Genomic DNA, 24,286 nt, shown 5'->3' on the forward strand with positions numbered 1-24,286 from the left:
TTTGCTGTCAAACACAAGTTTTCTTCTTCAGAAGAATCACTTGAACTTGAAGAGCATGATGCAGTATCCTCCCAAGCAATGTAGGCCTTCTTCTTTTTGTGAGATTTCTTTGCTTTTCTTTCTTTACTTCTTTTGTTGCTTGAACAATCAGCTTTCACATGGCCTCTTTCACCACATCCATAACATTTGAAGCTTGATGCGGAGCCTTGATTGTTCTCCTTCTTCTTCTTCAAGATTTGTCTTTCACTATTTGCAATTAAGCATATATTTTCTTCCTCATTAAAATCGCTTGAGCTTGAGGAGTTTAATGTAGAGCTTGAATCACACGGTGTCAACTTATCCACATCTATGACTTCATTATGACTGTGTCTTAAAAAATTCCACATTTCCTGTGCACTTTTATAAACAGAAACTTTAAAGAATTCATCACTTGTTAGTTCAGATAAAATTATATTTCGAGCCTTAATATCAAATTGGGCTCTTCTGTTTTCCTCAATAGTCCAGTCAAAATATGATTTTTCTACTTCTACACCATCAACTATGCCCTTAGGAATAAAAGGACCATTTTGTACAGCTTCCCAGATGCCTCTGTCAACAGACCCCATAAAAATTTCCATTCTGACTTTCCAAAACGCATAGTTATCACCAGTAAAAAGTGGTGGTTTGTTAATAGAAGCACCCTCAGTATATACAAGATTTTGATTTTGATGACCGGCCATTTTCGCAATTTTTGAAAAACTATCATAGCAAGCTCTGATACCAATTGTTGGTTGGTACCAGACAGAGTGTAACGCAGCGGAATAAGACTTAAAGTAAGCGGAAAGCTTGTTCGGTCACTTTGTATTAAAATGGTCAGTTTATAATATAAATTTTCTAAGAGACAATTTATCGAACAGTTGATATGCGTAAAAAGTAAACAGTGTAGGGAATAGAAAAATCACACAAGTAATTTTTATACTAGTTCGATTCAAAAGAATCTACGTCCAGTCGTTAATCACTATAAAAAGTGTTTAACAGTTCCACTAAAAATGAGTTTCACAGATTACAAATATAGTGAATAAAATTGATAAAATAAACCTTCCTTCCACGAACGAACCGGAAGATGAACACTCTGCCAACTCGTAGAGAACCGCTCCGACTATCAACACACGATACGCGAGCTTCTCCTATTCACGAGACCAGGCAGAGCACCATGCTAACTCGAAGAGAACCGCCTCGACTATCGACACACGAAACGCGTGCTTCTCCTATTCACGAGACCAAGCAAGGGAACCTGAACAATAGCTTTTGAGAACTTCCTCTGACAAACAGTATTCTCCAAAAACTCTCTGTTCAACAACGTTCACTTTTGAATTTCTCAGAACCTATATATATAGCCATCTGCTCTGAATATCAAAGGTCAGGTTCCAACTGACACAAATAATCGATTATTGTAAGTGATAATCGATTATCCAAGTCCGTTACAGGGTTTTCAAAATATTATAATTGATTATGTGAAGTGATAATCGATTAATTCTGAAAGACTTGTGATAATCGATTATTGTTTGACATAATCGATTATTCCACTAAAATTTACAAGTTTTAAAAAATTAAAGACTTTCCTACTACATATAAATTCTACAAATTGCTTTTAAATAATTCTAATATTTTTTTTCAAGTAAAACTTCTTGCAGCATCATCAAAACAATTGTCTTCAAGATTTACCAATATTCCTTTATTGGTAACAGCTTGGCCTTCCTCCCTAAGCACGTGTTTAATGTGCTTCACCTGGAAAATGCAGCACACGTTTCTTAGTTTTTTCAACACATGTAATTAGCATATTCGGCAGCTTCCTTTGCACGATTCCTAACTTCTCTTCTCCTATAAAAGAGAGCTTTGATCTCTTATAGAAACTTAATTTGAATGAGATATTGAAGTGCTGTTGAGATTTCTCCATACTTGTATTCTTCGAGTTCAACCTATTGTGCTTGATTCAGCACATTTTCCTCCAACTTCCTTCCCTCTTGGAAGGCCTTCTGAGCTTGTGAGGCTTCAAACACACACCAAACATACACTGAACCTTCCATCGAACACCTAGTGTGCATCTGCGTCTTCATTCGTTCATTCATTCTGCTGCGTCACTTTGAGTCGTGGAGTCGTTTCTTCTTGAAGATAGAAGCTGCTTCCATCACCAACTCCTTGGTACTTCAACTTCTTCTTCCAAATCACCTTAATTCCTTTCAAAACAAGGAAAACCAAGCATAAAACCAATAATTCCACCTTCAACTCTCTTATTCTTATAACTTAAGCAAAAACATGATTTCAAGCTAGTTTCTAAGTCATAAAGGGTGTTTTTAGTATCAAAATTAAGTATAAAAATAACGGTATTTCGACGTTATCACAACCCCAAACTTATAACTTTGTTTGTCCTTAAGTAAACAAGATATAACCCAACCTTCAAACAACCAATACAATGATTCAACACATTCCAAAACTCTTTTTTTCAAAACAAGTCATTGTTTAAATCAGCTCTTCAAACATAATTCAGTCAAGATAATAATAATAATAATGTGATAGACACGAGTTAAATCATCTTGATTTCTATATGATTTATTATGTTAATTCACTTTTATACTTTTATCTCATATTTCTATTATGATTATATTTAATAAAAAACAATCAAATAACTTTTACACGTAAAGACAACAATCTAAAGCAAAACTATGAATTATATTTTTGTTATCTTCTTTTGGACATAGATATGAGAATCTAATATATTTTTATCACAAAAAAAAAAAAAATATATATATATATATATATATATATATATATATATATATATATATTATATTATTGTGTATAAACAAATCATATCCAATAAACTAATATAATATTAAACTGTAATATGGAAGAAAACAAATTATTAGTGAAATACAAATAACGTTTAATAAAAACATTTCAACTAATTAGATTTAACTTTACCCGTAAGATACCACCTTTAAAAAGTCATTTAGAATAATAATCATTCAAGAAATAATGGTAAATGTAAGTAATTTTTCTTTTATGATGGTTAAGTTTTTCAAACTAAAACTAAATAATATTTGGTTTATAGTTTTAATAAAAGTAGTTTGTGATGGTGCGAGCACACACAATGAATATTGAAAACAGAGAGTGAGAGAGAGTACAATAGGTACACGAAGATAGAAAAACGAGAGTAGTTTTTCATTAAGGCAAAGTGTCTATTTATTACAAACTGAAGTATGAAAACTGCTAAAACAAAGACAGTTAAAACGGTTATAAGAGTTTAGTCTTTACGACTTAACACTCTCTCTCACTCTCTGTTTTCAATATTCATTCTGTGTGCTCGCACCATCAGTGGTATCCAGAGCGTCCAGTTCACGAACCTGGGAGACGATAAACAAGAAGACGTCAGTCAAGGAAAAATCACGCTGCAGAGATGGCAGGCTTAATCCAGAACAGTCTACCAGTATTCGACGGGAAAAACTTTGAAGATTGGTGCGTCAAGATGGACGCAATCCTCGGGTTTCAGGAGATTGATGAAATTGCCAAGGTCGGATTCAAAGAACCTGCAAAGAACGATACAGAAGAAACCAAGAAGGCGTATAAAGAGAATAAGAAGTTGGACTGTAAGGCACGCATGATTTTACATCAATGCATTTCGGCAACGATATTCCAGAAAGTATCTAAGGCTACTACGGCTAAAGAGACATGGGAAATTTTACAAGATGGGTATGGATCTGCGGGAAACGTGAAGGAGATCAGACTTCAATCACTACGACGTCAATATGAACTACTGAAAATGGAAGAACAAGAAACTGTTGATGGGTACATAGGCAGAATCCAGATGGTTGTTAACGCAATGCGTGCGTGCGACAAGGTTGTCAAGGACAAGAAGATTGTCCACAAAATTCTAAGAACCTTAACGCCTCAATACGATCACATCGTCGTCGCCATTATGGAAAACAGAGATTTGGAAAAATTAAAGATTGAAGAGTTACAAAACTCTCTTGAAATCCACGAACAGCGATTGCTAGAGAGAAAGACTGCAGAACAAGATGCAGTACAGAACATCAATCAGGCGTTGCAAGCCAAGACTCAAAGGGGTCGTGGAACCGACAGAGGAAGAGGCAGAAGAGGTGGTCGTGGAGGGTGAAATGGAGGAAGATTCATCAACAATGCCAAACAAACTAAAAATGAAATGAGCAGTGATCAAAAAGAAGGAAATCAGAGAGGCAGAGGGAAACTCAGAGGAAGAGGAGGAAGAAAGAGTGTTGACAGAAGAAACGTGTAGTGCTATACGTGCAGCAAGTTTGGCCACTATTCATCTGAATGTTGGCACAACGAGAACGCCAAGAAAGGAACGAATGAAGAGGCGAATCTGGTCAAGGAAGAATTAGAATCTGATTCTGATAATGTGCTGTTAATGACAATTTCAGGAAACAATGATAAAGAAAGAACTGTGCAGAATAGACACGTTCAAAGAAGAAACAGTGTTGGTGACGAGTGTGCAGAGAAGGTAGGTGAGACAGAATACGTGTCACTTGCTGGGCAAACACTCCATGCAAAGGAAGAAGACACAACGTGGTACTTGGACACGGGTTGCTCCAACCACATGACAGGTAATAGAAAATGGTTGCTTGATTTAGACACCAGTGTGAAAGGCACAATACGTTTCGCAGATAATAGATATATTAGAACTGAAGGGTCAGGCAAGGTTATGATCACTCGGAAAAATGGCAGACCAGTGTTTATACACAATGTGTGGTATGTGCCCACTATAAAGAATAATCTCCTCAGTCTCGGTTAGCTACATGAAAAGGGATTCACCATGAAGATGCAACACGGGCATATTGAAGTATTTGATGAAAGGCAACGAATGGTGTTCAAAGCACCTATAGAACGAAATCGGACATTCAGAGTAAGCTTGAATGCAAGTGAAATACAGTTTTTGGCTGCAACGAGCATTGAAGAAGAATGGTTGTGGCATTATCGCTACGGACATTTGAATTTCAGAAGTTTAACTCAGTTAAGAGATAAAAATCTGGTCAGAGGTGTTCCTGCGATTAACACACCAAATAGAATATGTGAAAGCTGTGCTTCTGGAAAACAAACCAGGAAAGCATTTAAAAATCATGCGCCCAGGAAAGCTAGACAATTGTTGAGTGTTGTACATGCAGATGTGTGTGGCCCATTCGACGTAGCATCTTTGGGAGGTAACAAATATTTCCTACTCTTTGTTGATGAATTATCAAGAAAACTTTGGGTTTATTTGTTGAAAGAAAATAGTGAAACTTACATGAACTTTGTTAAATTTTGTTCTATGGCTGAGAGACATTCTGGACAGCAACTTAGGATTCTCAGGACCGATGGTGGAGGTGAGTTCAATTCCAAAGAAATGAGCAAATTTTGTACTGACAAAGGGATCATTCATGAAGTTACATCACCCTACACTCCCCAACACAATGGATTAGCAGAAAGAAGAAACCGCATGATTCTAGATATGACCAGGTGTATGTTGAAAGCCAAACGTCTACCACATCATCTATGGGGCGAAGCAGTGTCAACTGCAACCTATCTACTCAATAGAAGTCCTACTAAAGCACTGCCAGAGCACACACCAGAAGAAGCCTGGTCTGGAAAGAAACCTGATGTTCAGCACTTAAGAATTTTCGGCTCAGTTTGCTATAAGCACATACCAAATGAGGTGAGAAAGAAACTTGATGACAGAAGTGAAACTTTGATTCTTGTGGGCTATCATCCGATAGGGGCATATAGGCTCTATGACCCAAAGAAGAAGAGAATCGTTATTAGCAGAGACATGCTAGTGGATGAATCTGCTGCATTCAATTGGGAAAATGTTGATACGAGCCAAACCAATCAAACCAAGGATGTTGTAATCACCTGGCTGAACGAGGACAAAACTGAAGGGACCAAGCTAACATCAAATAATGAGGTTGTTGAGGCCAGACGTTCACAAAGAGCACGCTTTCCATCATCGAGACTTGCAGACCATGAGGTATTCAATGACTGTGATATAACTGATACTGGTGAAATAGTGCATTTTGCCTTTCTTGCAGGTGCAGAAACACTCACCTGGGAACAAGCAATTCTGACTGAAGAATGGAAGAACGCAATGCTTGAGGAATTGTCATCTATAGAAAGAAATAGTACATGGAAATTGGTGGAGCTACCAGCACATAAGAGAGCCATAGACGTGAAATGGATTTTCAAAACGAAACTTAAACTAGATGGAAGCGTGGCAAAGTTGAAAGCGAGACTTGTAGCTAAAGGATTTCTTCAGAAACCTGGAGTTGATTTTACAAATGTTTACGCCCCTGTTGCTCGATTAAAGACGGTACGGCTCGTGATTGCCTTGGCCAACTACAATGACTGGAAAGTCTACCAGATGGATGTCAAATCTGCCTTCCTCAACGGGCCACTTGAAGAGGAAGTTTTTGTAAAACAGCCACCTGGTTTCATCGTGAAGGGAGAAGAGTCAAAAGTATATAAATTGAACAAAGCATTATATGGACTTCTCCAGGCACCACGAGCATGGAATAAACACATAGATTCGCTACTTATCAGGTATGGATTTCAGAAATGTACTGTTGAATATGGTATATATATAAAATCTTGTGAACAGTTAGGTACTCTACTGGTATGTTTATATGTTGATGACCTTCTGGTCACGGGAGATTCATTGGAAAAGATTGAGGAATTCAAAGTAAAGATGCAGACCGAACTAGAAATGACGGATCTTGGAAGTTTGGGTTATTTCCTCGGAATGGAATTTGTACAAGCAGAGGATGGAATACTTATGCATCAGAGGAAATATATTCTGGAAACATTGGAGAGATTCAACTTGAAGAACTGTAATAGCTCACCCATACCAGTCATAGCTAATCTGAAATTGTCATCCCAGCAAGAAGAAACCAAAGTTGATGCTACCTTATACAAGCAGATAGTGGGAACTCTTCGTTACATATGTAACAGCAGACCAGACATCAATTTTGGTGTTGGACTTCTCAGCAGATTCATGCACGATCCCAGACATTCACATCTAGTTGCAGCAAAACACATTCTCCGCTATCTGAAAGGCACAACAGACTATGGTATATACTTTCCCAAGATGATGAATGATACAAGCAACATTCTTGAAGCTTGGTGTGATGCAGATTGGAGCGGTGACCAGGTTGACAGAAAAAGCACATACGGGTATTTGTTCAAGCTAATGGGAGCTTCCATCTCATGGACTTCGAAGAAACAGAACGTGGTAGCTTTATCCTCTTGTGAAGCAGAATATATATCTGCTGCTGAAACAGCTTGCCAATGTGCATGGTTGGAAGCTATTCTTCGAGAGTTAAGGATCAAGCAGTACAGGCCCACTCGTTTAATGATAGACAATAAATCAGCAATCAATCTATCCAAGAATCCGATTTCTCACGGCAGGAGTAAACATATCGAAACCAAATTTCAGTACCTAAGAGAACGTGTCAGTAGCGGAAAACTCGAACTCAAACATTGTACTACAGATGATCAAATCGCGGACATTTTCACGAAGCCATTACGCAGAGGTCGTTTCGAAAGTCTTAGAGATTTACTTGGGGTTAAATCCTTAGGGAGTTTAGCTTTAAAGGGGTGTGTTAAGTCGTAAAGACTAAACTCTTGTAACCGTTTTAACTGTCTTTGTTTTAGCAGTTTTCATACTTCAGTTTGTAATAAATAAGCACTTTGCCTTAATGAAAAACTACTCTCGTTTTTCTATCTCCGTGTACTATTGTACTCTCTCTCACTCGCTGTTTTCAATATTCATTATGTGTGCTCGCACCATCAGTTTGTTCATAGTGAATCATGCAAAAAGAAAATAGCTTAAGATTATCATATTTAATTTTTGTGAACAATGTAAATCATTTTCAGTATAAATGGGACAAATAGTGAGTTTTAAACAGTATTAATGCTTGTTTAAGCTTGCTTAGCTGGATTTGGTTACTTCCTGAATTCAATAATTATGCTAATAAATTTAGTTTTGTCTATAGTAAAGGCCTCTATATGTTTGACAAAACTATTAGTACTATAAATAGGTGTTTTAGCTTAATTATTAGTGTATAGTGTCATTAGTCCAATCGTGTTTGTTAGCTGTCATTTTGTATATAAAGTCTATACAAATTTAACTATATATAAATAATAAATGTGTGTACTTATAAAGTTTCACCTTATGAATAATAAATAGATCATAAACTTATGATTCAAATCTTGCAACTTTTTTAGTTGTTAAGGGCTATTTTTGTTGCCCATTTTTTTCATTTTATATTTTTGTGTTCAGTATTTTAAAAAGTCAAAATATTCAAATATTTACAGCTATAAAGTATAAAATACATTTATATTTACAAGTTTAATTATAATATATAAAATACTTTTATCAATTCCAAAATAAATAAATAAATATAAAGGGTATACCATAGTCTGTTAACATGGAAGGTAAGTCACTCAAACAAAATTAGTAAATAACTAGGTTAGGTTGAATAGATTTTCAGTTCAATTTCCTAACTTAGTATAAAGAATATTTTGTTAAAAAAAGAAAACTCACTTTCATGATTTTTTTTATGCTTAAAACAATTAGTTTCCCTATCTTTGTTTACTTGGGCAAGAAATCATGATGACAAAATGCTGATCATAAAAAAAGAAAAAGAAGAGTGTGATGTTTCCAAAGCAAGGGAAAACAAAAGAATAGTGTCTTAAATGTGGTAAAAGATGAAGCATAAGTTTTTTGAAGTAAGAACAAATGTAGTATGTAGTGTAGAGGCAATTTGTATAACTTGCTTCCATATTCACTACACCTATGTTGAATAGGTTTGATTCATTGCACCTCAACCTAACCCATGTGAGTTATATCCAATAAACAGTACAAAATCAATAACATTCACTACCCTACCTAGGTTCCAAGAATCTCTCGGTATATGTCAACAATTTCTGATGCCTACTGTTTCTGCAACCCTATATAAACCCTAAACACACACAATATTCATGGTAATTATTCCAAAGAAAAATGCCAAAGTTTGAAGGTGAAGATCAAGAGATGAGAAAAGCACCAAAGGGGCAATTCGTTGTGTACGTGGGGGAACAACTTACAAGATTTACCCTACCACTCTCTTGCTTGAAGAACCCTATTTTTCAGCAGCTGCTCAAGAAATCTGCAGAGGAATACGGATACAGTAACTCAAGAGGCATAGTTCTTCCATGTGATGAATCAACCTTCCAAAACTTCATCAACTCCAACCTCAGCATATATACTACTTAAAAGCCTCTTCATCATATTCATACAGATTATCACATGGTAGCAGTTCACCATACTTTTGTTCATCATAACATGCCTTATATAGTTATTTGTAGTTTTTACAGCTTAGAAAGCTGAAACAATTTTCATCGTAGAGAAAGAATGGTGTTATTTGTTTCTTGTTTGTTGGTTTGGAAAGTGTTAGAAGAAAGTATACAAAGTGAAAAGTTGTCTGTTCATTCATACACAGCAGAATTTGTGGACTTTTGTTTTGATAATACGTGGAAAGAAGTTGTTGCATATATATATATATATATATATATATATATATATATATATATATATATATATACGGCAAACAAGTGTATCATATAACAAAATTCTATTAAGAAAAGTTGGAACAAACAAGTGTTGCTGTTTTCTACCCACACTGTGCTCGAAGAAATTATGTTGGTCTGAGTGTAATAAAGACTTTATAATTCGAATAAATTTTTATTGTTATCGCAAGTGTTTAAAGTTTTAAATAAATTAAAATAGAGTTTTATACAAATAATTTAGGTATATATATATATATATATATATATATATATATATATATATATATATATATATATGATTTTATAGTCAATTTTATCTCTAGTTTCGTTAACAAATCTTAATTTAGTCTCTCGTTTTAAAAGTGTTTGAAATGGATCTCATTTTTAAAATTGAGTCAAATTAGTCTCTTCCATTAAATAAAAACAAACGATGTTAAGAGTTTGATGATTTGGCAGAAAACATATTATTTTATAAATATATTTATGCTGACCTGTTAAGAAATGGGTGTTGAGATAAAATTTAGAGGTGCACTTGATATTTTCTAGGCGAGGCCCAAGCCTTCTAGGGTTTCTTTTATTTCTTTTTCAGAAACGAAGGTCTCTTCTCCACCTTCGTTAGTGGCAGCTTTGCCCTCCATATGACCAACGGCGTCGTGCCTTCCTTTGGACGACCAAAACTTTCGCTGACGGCACCGATCGTTACCAAACACATCGCCAGCCACTACAGCGTTCCTCCCTCCGTGCGCACTTGATGACGTCGCTGCCGCTACCATTAGGTTCCGATTCTAAGTAAACGTCGCCGTCCTGCGGAGTAAATCGCGTGTTTCTCCTCTTCGAATCACGAACGCAAATGCAACTTATCCTAAGCCATAATTCCTCCGCTTCACTTCAGCCTTCGATAGCATCACCATCAATACCGATCAGAATCACCGGCGGCATCGCCTTCGTTGTTGCCTCGCAATCACTATAACTCTGATCGAGATTCGAAACATCGTCGTCACTCTTCTCCTTCTTCCACTCAACTCAACATTTTTACTCTATCATATCTTTTTTTATTTTAATTTTTTTTCTATTTCAAGATTTATTATATTATGTATTGCTCTGGATTTGCTTTCCATTGAGAATTAAGAGAAGAACATTTTCCTCTTCAATTGAATATTTGAGGTTCTGGAAATCAAAATTATAGAGTAGTGGTATAGTTACAATTACGTCGCAAATCGATTGTGTTAATTTTTTTTTGCTTGATGAAAGTGTTGTGTTTGCGTGGATTGTTTATAGATATGATTGAAGAGTTGATCAGCAAAGGGCAGCAACTTGTTGCAGTTCATTTTACATATGAGGTGGCTCTTGTGGACAAGTTCCCTCCTGTTCCCTTGTGTGATCGTGGTGAATCGGTGATTAAAAGAAATATGTGATGGGAATAATCTTTAAAGCACGATGGAAGAGAAACATAAAAGAAACAATTTATGTATCCAACATTTTTGAGCAGCTCCAAAACCGTTTCATAAACTGATAGATTGGGTCTTAGGCATTTTAATTCAAGCATTGTCCCAGTTGAAGAACATGACAGTGGGGGAGAGTGTGTGAGCAACGGAGAGTGCGAAGAAGTCAAGAGAGAGGTCGGGATGATAAGGTTGGATGCAGGGGGAGGGGCATTGGGGTTTGGTGTGGGGGTATTTGCGGTGGTGTTCTTCGAAGAGTTCTAGGGCCAAACCTCTGCACCCTCCTCTAGAAGGAGCTCTCCGACCACGTTTCCTCTCTCGAGTAGGACCTCAAGCATAAGCCCAAATCCGAAACTCTGAAATGCATGATGCACTTACACGTCATCATTCACGAATCAATATAGTGACACGTTATCTCGTGTCATATCATTAATGCGTTAATTCCGTTTGGTAATTTAACGAAAAGGATAAATTTGACGTACATTTTACTAATTGTGGACATATTTCAAATACTTTTAAAAGTGAGGACTGATTTGACATTAGACAAAAGTAAAGATAAAAAGACTATTAAACATCTATATATATATGTTTGTGTGTACGTAAAAGTGGATTTCAAAATAGAATTTTATCTTAAATATCAAAAAATAATTAAAAAAAGTCAACTACAAATAATTCAATTTGTTAGATAATGAACTAATGCTTAAAGTTGAAAAAAAGACAAAAAGATAAAGGAAAAGTAAAACATGTTATTTGTGTACGGTGTACTCTGTAAACACATTAAAAGACAGAACTAGGAATGTGCATATAATAAATCTTCAATCCGCATTCTTTTTCTTAGTTTCAAAATACAAAAAGTAAAAGAAAAGTAATTTATTATTTTGAAAATAAAAGTAACTGTGAGCTTTTCAAACTAGCATCGAAATATGCATTAAACACTACGATAAAGCACGTTATAAATTAATTTTAGTATGTTCATCAGTTCCAACACACTTGAAACTTAACTATTATTGATTTAATTAAATTATTATAAAGTTTTTTTTTTCTAAGTCTTACTTAGTGTTATTGTTTAATGACATTTTATGTATGGATATACAGTTGACACATCGTCAAAGTAATAGTTGGCATAACATATTTATTGAAAAAAGGACAATGAGGACTATACCTAATAAATGTTATTAAACACTAAAACCAGAAAACCTATAATAAAAAATATATATTTAAATCTGAAAATGAAAACTCAAAACGAATTTTAAAAGCTAAATCTAATTATTTAATATTTAAACCCGAAAATTAAGTAATTAGTTGATTATTTAATATTGTATTTATCTTAGGAATATTTACAGTAAAAATATTATATTATCAACTTTAGCAATTTTACACATTACTTTCTTGATTTGCAATTCAAATGTTGACTCTGCCGCACGTTTTAAAACAGTGCTTATTAAATGGTTTATACATTTAAAAGATATTTTAGGCTGTTATCTCTAATAATAATAATAATAATAAGTCTTATTTGTGACTTTTAATTGCTTTCACTGAGTGCCTAGCAATCAAACAATGGGTGCGTAGGAATTTCTCTAGATAACAACGCAATTCTCACACATAAGTATTACTTAGGTTACCGACAACAACTTTTACTTTGATCACAAAGCATCTTCCTTGAAAGTTAATTGTAACATTAGTTTATGAATATATATAAATATATAAAAGTTGTTTAAAATTGATTTTTTTTTAAAAAAAAATATATCCTTCAAACATGCATAGATGAAAAAGAAATGGAATAAAAAAACATTCATGTTGCAGTGTGGAAAAGTTGGAGTTTATGTCTTGTAGTAGCCTCCACAGTTTTTAGTTAAGCTTTCTCCTGTAGAGTTTTTGTCCCTTCACTCATTTTCCAAATTCCAAGTACACAATCGCGTCTTTTAACATTAAATACTTTTAGACCGGGATTTTTTAAAGTTCCTTGAGTTTGTTTAATTTAGTAAAGAGAAAAATGAAAAAAAATGTGATTAGGCTACTATGTTGTCCCCAACTCTACTTTGTTGTCCCTAACACAAAATTGCAATATCTTAAGGCAAGTCCCACCCATGAAAATTGCAATATCTAAACTTTTTAACGCAAATATCGATTATAATCCCTAAAAGATGATAATCGGATTATAAAAACGTTGTGAACGGAAACATAAATTTATTTTTAACAATTTATTTATTTATTTTTAATTTTTAATGTAACATCAACATGCTTTAAAAAATATTTTATTAAACGTAAGTCTTAAATTTAGAAGGTTTATATTGAAAATGTTTTATATTTCATTAGTGGAAAAATAGATTTTATAACGAATAAAATTTATTTGTTATAATAAATTGATTGATGACAATTTCGTAATAAAAATGAAAGTTATTATACATACCTTTGAAAATGAGTTATAATATATCACTACAGTGGCAAAATTGAAAATAAGTGTAAAATGTATTATGATGGATTTTCGTACATAATATATTTTTTTTTATGATTATTAATTTCCCATCCGTTATAATACATAGCAGACCATCACAAATTAAAAAGTTTATTAAAAATATATTACGACTGATTTTTTTAAAAATGTCATAATATCTCTTAATTTACATTTTCGTGTTCTATCTGAAATCACATTTTCCTTATTCGGAAGCCCTAATTTCTCTCCCTTACATCGAGAATTCTCCCGAAATTTCTTCTCCCCAAAGTCGTCCTCATCGACGACGACACCTTCACCAAAGTCTCCCCTTCGCTAGCGAAGCTCCCTCAATCAAACTCCTCCATCAATGAGTCCAAACCTTGGAGAGAGAGGTTGACGCCACCATCACCGATGTCGCTCGCGTTCACTCCGAGAAACGACAAGCCGAGGCCGCTCAGAAAGTCGCTGAATCGCATGCTCAATAGCTCACCGCCAAGGTGTTTGAGTTGCACATGAAAGAGCTGCATGCGAGGCAAGAAGAAATCGAGAAGCGAGATGAGACCAAACCCTAACCCTTTCTTGTTGTATGATATGAGATTGAGATGTAGTTTTCGTGTTAATTTGTAAATTCTTTCGGTAGTTTAGTTTAGATTGAGTTTCTTGAGTTTTAAATCGGAGAGATGAACCGCCAGCACAACAATAAAGCAGAGGTACCCTCCCGGAATGGGGCTTGGGCGATTGAGATGTAGTTTTCTATGTTTCCCATTATCATCTCATTCGTCGCTTTCTTCTCGAACAATTCATTAATCTTTTGTTTTTCTCGTTGTTCAGGGCGTTTCTTCTTCTTCTCGTTTCTACCTTCACATTTGGTTTTTCAATAATCTGCGAAAGAAGGACTCATCCTTTGATATGGTGCACTGTTTTGTTTCTTTGTGTTTCAATTTCTTTATTAGTGAATTGTGAGAGAAATTACATAGTGTTCTGTTAATTGAAAGGTCTCTGACAAGAGTATACTTTAGGTCTTTCATATTTCTTCAATCTAATTTGTAGCTTCGAGTATACTTTTTTCTTACTTTCAGATAAAATTTTACGGTTATTTTTTAAAAAACCGGGCTGTGTATATTACTGAAGTTAAATTTTTAATCTTGTTAAAGAGCAATGATAAGTCTGTACAATAGAATATACTTTCTTGAGGATTATCAGGTTCTTGGATTTCTTCACAAATTCCACAATCGAAATAGAGCTTTCTGTTCTATTTGAAACTGTTTCTGGTGTTGAAATTTTCCATTAAATTTTAAAGTTGTTGTCCTTCAATGCTTGGTACAGTTAAATTTGAAAATGGAGGATGACATTTCATTATGCAATTATTTTTTATAAAATAAATATTCACAGTATATGTTGACGACAAGTTTCTAGTGTTGCTTTTCTCTAAATCTGAATTATTAGAAAGCTATCCATAGATATCATTATTATACTTAAATTTTCTTTAGTTTTACGAAATGAAGTGTATTCTTAATTTTTGCTGGTTCATGTTTTTTATTTTTATGTTGTTAACAAGTTATGTTTTTGTGTAGCCGCATAAATGCCATTATGGAGCCTGCCATCCTAGTCGGCTACCTTGTGCCAAAGAGTATCAATGTGGCCATACATGCAAATTAAGGTTTGATAAAAGTTTCTCTAATTTATGATAAAACTAATGCCTGCATGTTAGGACTTCGGATTTTTTGAACATTTAGCATGAATGGAAAGTCCTAAAACAAAGATTCAACGGTCTCTATTCATGTTATTGAGTCTTTGCAAAGTAATGCATGTGGCTAATAGTAGTATCAGGAGTTAACAACTAGTCCATACACTTAACTTAAAGGTATATCTTTGTCTTTGTGAAGGTGTCATGGTCCTAAGCCTCCTCCTAAACCAGAGTTTACTCCGAAACCAAAGAAAAAGAAGATTATACAACAAAGTGAAGGTGTTCCTGGCACTCCATGCCCTCCTTGCCCTGAACTTGTGTGGAGATCATGTGCTGACAGAATGGTTTATTTTGCATATCTTCAAAGCTCTATATGAACTTGGATGTGCAAGATTTGATTAATTTTCCCAAAAGCAACTTCTTTTATGTTGCTAATACAGTTGTTGTTTTCTTTTCACCCTACTATTAGATGGTTTGCTCTGATAAATCGCAGTTCTCCTGTGAAAATTTATGTGGTAACCCTCTACCATGTGGCAATCATTATTGTACAAAAACCTGTCATGCCTTGGATAGCCAATTATGAGGAAGTGAACCATGTGAAGATTGTTATCTTCGTTTCCAGAAGGTGTTAGATCCTCCTTAATTCCATTAATCCATTTAATTTTACTATTTATATTGCACCGGTGGCTTTATTTATGGTTTTTCATGTAATCTCTATTTTTATCCCTGGATTTATGCTCGATGAAGTTTCTTATTTGTCTTCCTGTGTAAAATTGAGAAACTCTCCTGTATGCTTTCTAAAACTAGAACTGATAGTTTGTTGGTTGATGTGTTAACTGCATTGATAGGAAATAGAGTCTGCATGTCCACACAATTACCCTCGGTCATGCCATCCTGGAGACTGTCCTCCATGCAAGGTGCTCATTAAGCGGTCATGTCACTGTGGTGCAATAGTTCATGTGTTTGAGTGTATATATTACAATAGCTTATCTGCAAAGGATCAAAAGATTGTCCGTTCATGTGGTGGGCCATGTCATAGGTAATTAGAGACTAGCAATTTTTTTTTTTAAATCTAGTTTACCCCTTGAAACCAACTGTAAGTTCTAAATCTCTGTTAGATTTCGTTTCCTCTCGCTTCCTTGTTTCTTGCTCTATTAATTGGTTAGTAAAGTTATATGATAGTCCTATTTTTCTCATGGTTTGCAGAAAGTTGCCAAATTGCACGCATCTATGCCCATAGACATGCCATCCCGGTGAGTGCACAGATACAGAGAAATTAGTCAATGCAAACTGGAACTTGTTATTTCTGAACTATTGATTCTTAATCAGTCTAACAATTGAGAAGTTGAGGAAGGCCACTCATTCTTTGGGCCTCATCAGTTTATACTTTATTTTCATTGTAAATTTCTCACATCTATTTACATCTATTTACCCCTTGAAACTTTCATGGGATATATCCAAATCTCATATCTGTGATGAAGATATAATATGTAACTGAAGAATAAATATCTTTTTATGATTTTCTATGTGTAAGTTAAGTTTTATATTGAGTAAAATTTGGAAGAATGAAAGACTGGTAAACATTATTTTTTTAAAAGTTCATCTTTTTTTGTTGATTAGATTTATATCATTTATATGTATTTTTTGAACCATTGAAGTTGGTTTTGATATTTGAATTTGTGGTGCAGCTGTTAGCTTAAAAGGAGCCAATTCTAAGGTAGCAGAGTAGTGGAAATCACTTTTCTCTCATGAGCCGTGACAATAGAGTGCTTCCAATGTGCACTACAATCAATCTGATTTAGTGGATCTGATTTAGTATATATGGTTTGATGAACAAACTATGTAATAAATATTATTAAATAATTTATTAGATAATTTAGTGATGAAATGTATTTCATTATGATAGTTTAATTGAATATTTCACGTTATATTGATTATAAATTAATTGATGAAATGATAATACAGTAAATTAATTGTAAATTGAATGGATAAATGTAATAATGATTTTTTTTTTTACAAAATATAATGGATCTATTATGATGGATTTTTATGTCCGTCATAAAATGGAGAGATCTATTATGACGCTCAGAACTATGACACCAGATTATTCGTCATAATAGGTTAATTTTATCTGTCATAAAAAACAATTTTTTCACTAGTGTTTATAATATAAAAGTTTAAATAAAGTTGAAGAATACAACCAATGCTGAGTAAATAGAGTTATCAACTAGTTCTAACCCACCCTTAGAAAAGCTCCACTTTAAAAACTCCTCAAATGAAAAAAAAAAAAAAAATCCCAACCTCCAAAATCTCCTTTTAGTGAGTTAGAATCGGAGTCAAGGTGAGTTTATTTTCTTTGTTGACCTTGAAAGTTAAATGATTTTTCCAGGAAAAAAAATTATTGAATCCATTCCCTTAAACAATAACCTTCATATTTTAATACTGTTACTTTTAGTTATACCTTGATTGTAATGAAATATTAAGAGTATAACAAATAAACAAATATAAAATAGCATATGATTTAATGAATATGAAAGACTAGAACATGATATACTATTAAAAATATTATCATTGTAAAAAGTTGTTAGGAAAACTAGCACTAAATAATAGTTCTGCAAAAAGAAAATGTCAATAAATTTAAAAAATATTATAGAATTATATAATAATATTCTAATCTAAACATGATTGAAAATGGTAAAAAAATATGAATCTGAAATATGTTTATTAACAATTAGCATTAATCCTTTGCAAAATCCCTTAAACAACGTGTTTCATATTCTTCAATTTTACCAAATTTAGTTCCTTTTCCATAGTTTCATATTTCTAGAATTACTTCTTGATATTCTTGAGAAGTTATTATGTAATTAATTAGGTCATCTTGAGGTTTATCTTACCGTAGACAAACAACCCAGAAAAACTAATTCTTTCAATACTTTATTATTAAATAACTGGGAAACAAATATTTATATCACTGATATATTTTAATTAATTAAATTTATAATTATTTACAATATGTCTAAGAAATCAATAGAATACACAAGTAAACATGGAAAAACACATTATAAATCAAACTCTTGAATCAAAATCGTTCTCCAAAAAAAAAAAAAATTATAAGAACACCGCTCGTTATATATAATTTAGATTTAATATAAAAAAATTATTTTTATTGCTTAAAATAAGATTTAAAAGTGTATATTAATATAAGAAAATTCTGGTCCAAAAATCTGAGTTAAAAAAAGCTTTTATTTAACAAATTATCACTTTTAAAAAGAAGACGCGTGGATTGGACCAATTTCTAAGTTTTTTGAACTCAATCCACATGGGTCAAAACCAAATCAAACAATGTATAAGAGACCAAATTGTCGAGTCTAAACATAACATAGTCGTTGCCAATATTAAAACAGTTATTGTCCATTTATTTTAAAACATATTTATACATCTAAATAACATGTTTATAGCAAGTTTAATAGGATGTGTTTATATAGATTGTATTCAAAGTAGCTTCTGCTGCTATGCTATCACATGTATGTTCTTAGCATAACAAACTCGTGCTCCAATCAGACACGGAAGGGCTAAAGAAATTATCATTTACCAGTTAAGTAGAAAAGGAGGTCCAGTATAATGAATGGTAGCATTAAAATAATTAAAAAGTGGTGTGCTAACAAAATCATTAACAAAGATAGATGGGAGGCACGTGTTCTAAAATTCATACCATTCTCCCAAAAACAATTTGAAATCCGATAATTCCTCATTGATTGTTGGAAAAAAGAGCTAGAAAGAGAAATGATAAAAAAAAGTCCCGTTATTTTGACACCTAAAATTTGACACAGTTTTGACATTGACAGTGTTAGAAGTGGGTTCTAGGCCTAACTCAACTCCACAAAACCGGCTTGTAAGGTGAGGTCTGCACCCCACTTATATATTATAAATTGGTTTTATCTCTAGTCGATGTGGGACTTCCAACACACCCCCCTCACGCCGATGTATATACATAGCGAGTGTGAGACTAGATATTAATGGGTGGTCCGATAAACGGACCAATAGCGGGTGGAACAATCTGCCCAACAAATATCGCTAGGATAGGCTCTAACCATAGCTCTGATACCATGTTAGAAGTGGGTTCTAGGCCTAACTCAACCCCACAAAACCGTCTTGTAAGGTGAGGTCTGCACCCCACTTATATATTATAAATTGGTCTTATCTCTAGTCGATGTGGGACTTCCAACAGACAAGTGTCAAGCGTCTATTGGTTGGTATTTTTTTTTTCAAAAAACTAGCAGGGAAAATGAATAGGGTTTTAAAAACTTTTCGTACCGATTATACCCTTCCCTGTTTCATTAGGTTTTGCCTCTCAAATTTCGCTCTCTCTCTCTCACATTTGGTCTCCCGCGATTTCCTTTTCCTCCTCCTTCTCTATCGCAGCTTGGTCGAAATGGGAAGTTCGGGACTGCAGCGTCGTTGGAGCAAGGTAAATGCTATCTCAGACCATTTTTTTGTAGGTTTGGGTATTGGGTTTTACGTTTGGGTATTGGGTTTGTTGTGGTTTCTTCGACCCCTTTTGGTTTTTTCCTTTGGGGTTTTCATTTGAGTTATTTTCTTTGAGTAGTTGACCGTTCGTCATTCCTTTTCAACGATGTATGTTTCCACTTTGAACGAACGCTTGACAGATGAGCAACGGCCACTCATTTCGAATGGGTGGAATGTCGAACGAGGAAGCGGATGGAATGTGCAACACTAAACAAGGTGGAATGTCGCCAAATGCACCAGGTGGAATGTCCAACAACCAATCACAGTTGAAGACGTATGTTAAGATTGGATCAAGATGGCATTATAAGAGCCAAGCATTTAGGACACCATACACCGTAAATGTAGTAGTTAGAAAGAAAAATGAATAATTATTGTATTAGACTTCACTCTTAGGACAAGAACAGGACGTTGTAGTTAAACCTATTTTGTTCAATATATAGAACATCCATGTTTGGTTCAATCCATTTATGTAATTGATAATTGCAAATTTATTGTGTCTATTATTAAAGTGCATTATATTTTGATTTGCAATTGATAATGTTTGTGAAAAAAAATTAAGTAATGGTTGTGATTTGATAAATATAGTTGAATTGGTGAATGTAAATTGTTCAATGTAATCGTTTACTATGGCCCTGTAAACAATTACGCGAGTCTAACTGAGATTATAGACAACCTGTTTAACTAAAGGAGCCACCTGTTAAAACATAGGGGACCACAGCTGAAGTTCTGGTACCTCTACTGTGAAAATGGGCCTTGTAATCGTTTACAAGGAGGATGTAAATGATTACGCGAGTCTGAACAAGATTTTGGACATCCTGTTGAACTGAAGGAGCTACCAATGATAACCTAGGGGACCACAATGTGTTTTTACCCAAGTCCAGTGGTTTAAATTGTAATTTTACTTTCTTGAGTGAGGAGAGGCTTCAACCTAATGTTCTGGGTGTTAAGTCCCTGACAAGTGTACCAGATCGTTATCAAGTAATATAAATGGGTAAGTCCAAGTATCGTTTCCCAAAGGACTCTTAGGCCTTACTTTTCATGTAAACAAATCGCGTAAGACTTGAGAAAAGAATTAAGTTGGCGTTTGTATGCAAAGAACAAAAGTAAACATGCAAATGCAGTGATTCAATTGGCTTTGAAAAACTATGGATGAATGGTGTTGTTGGGGTTTACAATTTCATCTTATCCACTCTCATATATCTACTTTTCTTATTTACTTCACTTATTTATCCAATTGTCATGCAAACTTTCTAGCCTACCCTTAACCCAATCCCTTGGTAGAAAGAGCCTATTATTAATTACCAACTTGCTATCCCTAGCCTACCCTAGTAACTAATAATGCAATGTGAACGAAAGCAAAATATAATTGATCGTCCTACCCCTATCCCTAGGTGGTATTAGCATAATCAAGGAATTTCGCACCAGTTCATGACATTACCGTACGTCCCCGTATCAATAAAGACAAACAACTTTTATTGAATGAGTTAAACAATAAAAGCATTAAGCATAGATGAGAACCCAACAATTGATAAACAAATATATGACAAGCATATGAAGTAAATAAGAATTTGTATAAATGAGAGTTTCAAAAGATTACATTGTTCCCCAACAACAAAGGGTTTATTTCACCATTGTCATGGTGAAACTAGATGAAAATAATGAAAGAATGGAAAAGCAAACCCTAGATTTGATAAAAAGGAGCCTAAGCATCCAAGAAATCTCCTCCAAGGTTTGTGGAATAGCTCTGGACATTTCTCTTTGCCAAAAGAATTGAGTTTCAAGTCGACTAGGCTATATATAGGCCAAAAAGATAACAGAATGATCACAAAATCCGCAAAATAAAAACTGACAACTGCTCAGCCCCTAATTTGACCGCTCAACGGTTTCCCCTTAATCGCAGGACCGCTCAGCGCCCAAAACTGCCGCTCAGCACCAAAAACTGACCACTCAGCGCCCATTTTCACCACTCAGCGCTGGTCAACTGCACTCTGGTCAACTGGTTAACTTTTTGGTTGACTAGTTGACTTTTCTGCATTCTGGTTGACTTTTCTGCACTGCAACTCTTTAATAATTCAATCCTTCTTTCAAATCATTCAGTAAACCTACAAAATCAAGGGAAACCAAGCATAAAACCAAGAAAACCAACTTTGACTCTCTTATTCTCTAACTGAATAAAAATGCATGATTTCAAGCTAATTCTAAGCCATAAAGGGTTTGATTTAATATCAAATTTAAGCATGAAAATAACGGTTTTTAGACCGTTATCACAGCCCCAAACTTAGAATTTTACTTGTCCTCAAGCAAAACAAAATGTAACTTAGTTTTCAAACAATCAATACAATGGATTAATACTCTCCAAAACTCTTTCTTCCAAGACAAGTAATCACTCTCAACTTATCCTAAAAATATCAGTCAAGATGTAAGATGCATTATTTCCATTAAACTCAATATGGTGGTCACATAATCACAGTCTTTCCAACATATGCTATTATCATGAATGACTAATTAACCAAACACAGATGCAATCATGTATAATTGGAACTACTCCTCACCAAGGAAAGTGTTTCACTCAAGCACACAAGTGTATATTGAGGTGACTCATTCTCTCTACTATTACAATGTCACACAAATTAACTTTGCCTTTCATTTAACCACAATCAATCATACTCACAAGCAAGTTATCATCACAAGGACTTTTTATGGCTTGTAACGTGGTTGGGCTAAGAAGAACATTGGTTTTTCTGGATCACAAAATCCTTGAGTTAAGAGAGTTATTCACATTTATAATTTAAGCAAAAACTCTCTTTAAACAACCAATCTCACTCATTCCTAACTTTCCCTTTTCTTTACATTGAGCTTTTCTTCTCATTTTATCTTTTTTTTTCTTCTTCTTCCTTTTTTTTTTATTTTTTTCATCTTTTCATGTTTTGCTCAATACATTAGCTCAATGCTTATCTTTTTCTTTTTCAACTTTCCCAACAGCCCCAAACTTGAACCTTTATCAATACCACACAATAGTTCTCAACTTAAATCAAGGTAAAGATTTTCAAAAGGGTTTTCACATACTGTTTAAGGCTTAGGTTCAAAAAGGGTAGAACACATTGTGCTCATTTTAATTGGGATGAAACGTTTTGCATTGGCTAAGAAAGGGCTACATCAAAAATGGCCTTGATCATATGACACATGCAAGCAAGTGATTTAATCATAGAAACCTGGGCAAAGTGTTTCATGCTTTCAAAGTAATAGCAATCATTCAATCAAAAATTCTGGAGTTCAAAACCTCACATATGCTAATTTCAAGTTCCAATACATAGATACACATCCTGCTCATTATCACAATCACAATCATGTTATCATGCATCTGTTCCTACATATTGTGAACCACCAACTGTATATAGCATCTCATATATCATCTCGACATCAATTATTATAAAAGCCTCATCAAGCATACTCATCACAAATCATCATCAACCCATTGCATCAGATATAAGTTTTAAACCAAGTACATCAACACCTATTCTAAAAACAGGAGCAAATATAACAGAATTAAAAAATAAGTTTCGAAAATTGGGTTGCCTCCCAAGTAGCGATTGTTTAACTTCACGAGCCTGACCCAAACCTTTCTAGCACTTGTCAGTAAGTGCATACCTCTCCAACACCCTTCAATAGGTGTGCTTCCCTGTATCTTTCAGTAGATACCTAACTCTTCTAGCATCCATCAGTATATGCTATCCTAATAGCATTCATCAATAAATGCTAACAGTGACATCCATCAGTAGATGTCTATTCACCGTCCTCTTCCATAACAACATCCATCAGTAGATGCTATCATCACTACCATCAGAAGCAACATATAAGCTTAAAAAGACATAAACACACAAAGAAAAATCAAATCCAAATCACACAAATAATTAAAAAGAAAAAGTTAGAAACTGGGTTGCCTCCCAACAAGCGCTTCTTTAATGTCATTAGCTTGACTCGGTAAAGCCCAAACACCCATTAGTAGGTGTTGATCCTCTTTGCTTGATATTCTTTTCTTTTTTTTCTTCCTGCTGAATTTCTTCAGAAAATTGAGAACACCAAGCACCTGTTTCCATATATCAATCATAGGAACTTTAATCTCCAATTTCTTGAAGGTTTCAATAAAGCGATTAAACTTCTTTTCTTTCCTATGATATTTCTTTTGATGAGGAAGAGGTTTTGCATATGATCTTTTCTTCTTTTCTCTCTTCCTTTTTTTCTTAATCTTCTCCTCCCTCAACTTTCTCTTTTTATTTTTCCTTGATTTCTTCTTTTTTATTTTTTCACTTTTTTTCTTTTTTTCTTTTCTCTCAACCACTTCTTTTTCTCTCTCTTGATCTTTCTCTCCCTCACTCAACCTTTTTGTTTCTTTCTCCTCTATCTTTTCCTCCTCTATCTTTTCCTTATTTCTCTCCATTTTTTTCTCCTCATTTATTTCTATCCTTTCTTCCTCTATCTTCTCCTCCTTTCTCTCCATTTTTTTCTCCTCTATCTTCTCCTTATTTATCTCTATCTCTTTTTCCTCTATCTTCTCCTCCTTTCTCTCCATTTTTTTCTCCTCTATCTTCTCTTCATATATCTCTA

The 24,286-nt window shown here is 34.1% G+C and overlaps 2 protein-coding genes across 6 annotated transcripts; both read left to right on the forward strand.

Moving 5' to 3' along the window:
* Positions 1-3,436: 3,436 nt before the first annotated feature.
* LOC106753187 lies at positions 3,437-4,807 on the forward strand. Its single transcript, XM_014634980.1, has 2 exons — positions 3,437-4,149; positions 4,306-4,807. Exons 1-2 carry the CDS (start codon positions 3,437-3,439, stop codon positions 4,805-4,807), a joined length of 1,215 nt encoding a protein of 404 aa, XP_014490466.1.
* An 8,839-nt stretch (positions 4,808-13,646) lies between these two features.
* On the forward strand, positions 13,647-17,112 carry LOC106753192 (NF-X1-type zinc finger protein NFXL2-like). 5 transcript variants are annotated; one of them, XR_002666733.1, is made up of 8 exons: positions 13,649-14,212; positions 14,299-14,379; positions 15,042-15,127; positions 15,354-15,433; positions 15,624-15,779; positions 16,003-16,193; positions 16,361-16,407; positions 16,843-17,094. XR_002666733.1 is itself a non-coding variant. In XM_022777413.1 (7 exons), exons 1-5 carry the CDS (start codon positions 14,148-14,150, stop codon positions 15,735-15,737), a joined length of 456 nt encoding a protein of 151 aa, XP_022633134.1. In that variant the 5' UTR covers positions 13,647-14,147; the 3' UTR covers positions 15,738-15,779; positions 16,361-16,407; positions 16,843-17,112. The 5 variants fall into 5 exon arrangements, 1 of the variants encoding a protein (XP_022633134.1); XM_022777413.1 differs by lacking the exon at positions 16,003-16,193 and having other exon boundaries at positions 13,647-14,177; positions 15,354-15,498; positions 16,843-17,112; XR_002666734.1 differs by having other exon boundaries at positions 13,650-14,051; positions 15,354-15,779; positions 16,843-17,093.
* The last annotated feature ends 7,174 nt before the right edge of the window (positions 17,113-24,286 follow it).

The sequence above is a fragment of the Vigna radiata genome, unplaced genomic scaffold (genome assembly GCF_000741045.1).
Source record: "Vigna radiata var. radiata cultivar VC1973A unplaced genomic scaffold, Vradiata_ver6 scaffold_230, whole genome shotgun sequence".
Taxonomy (NCBI): Eukaryota; Viridiplantae; Streptophyta; class Magnoliopsida; order Fabales; family Fabaceae; genus Vigna; species Vigna radiata.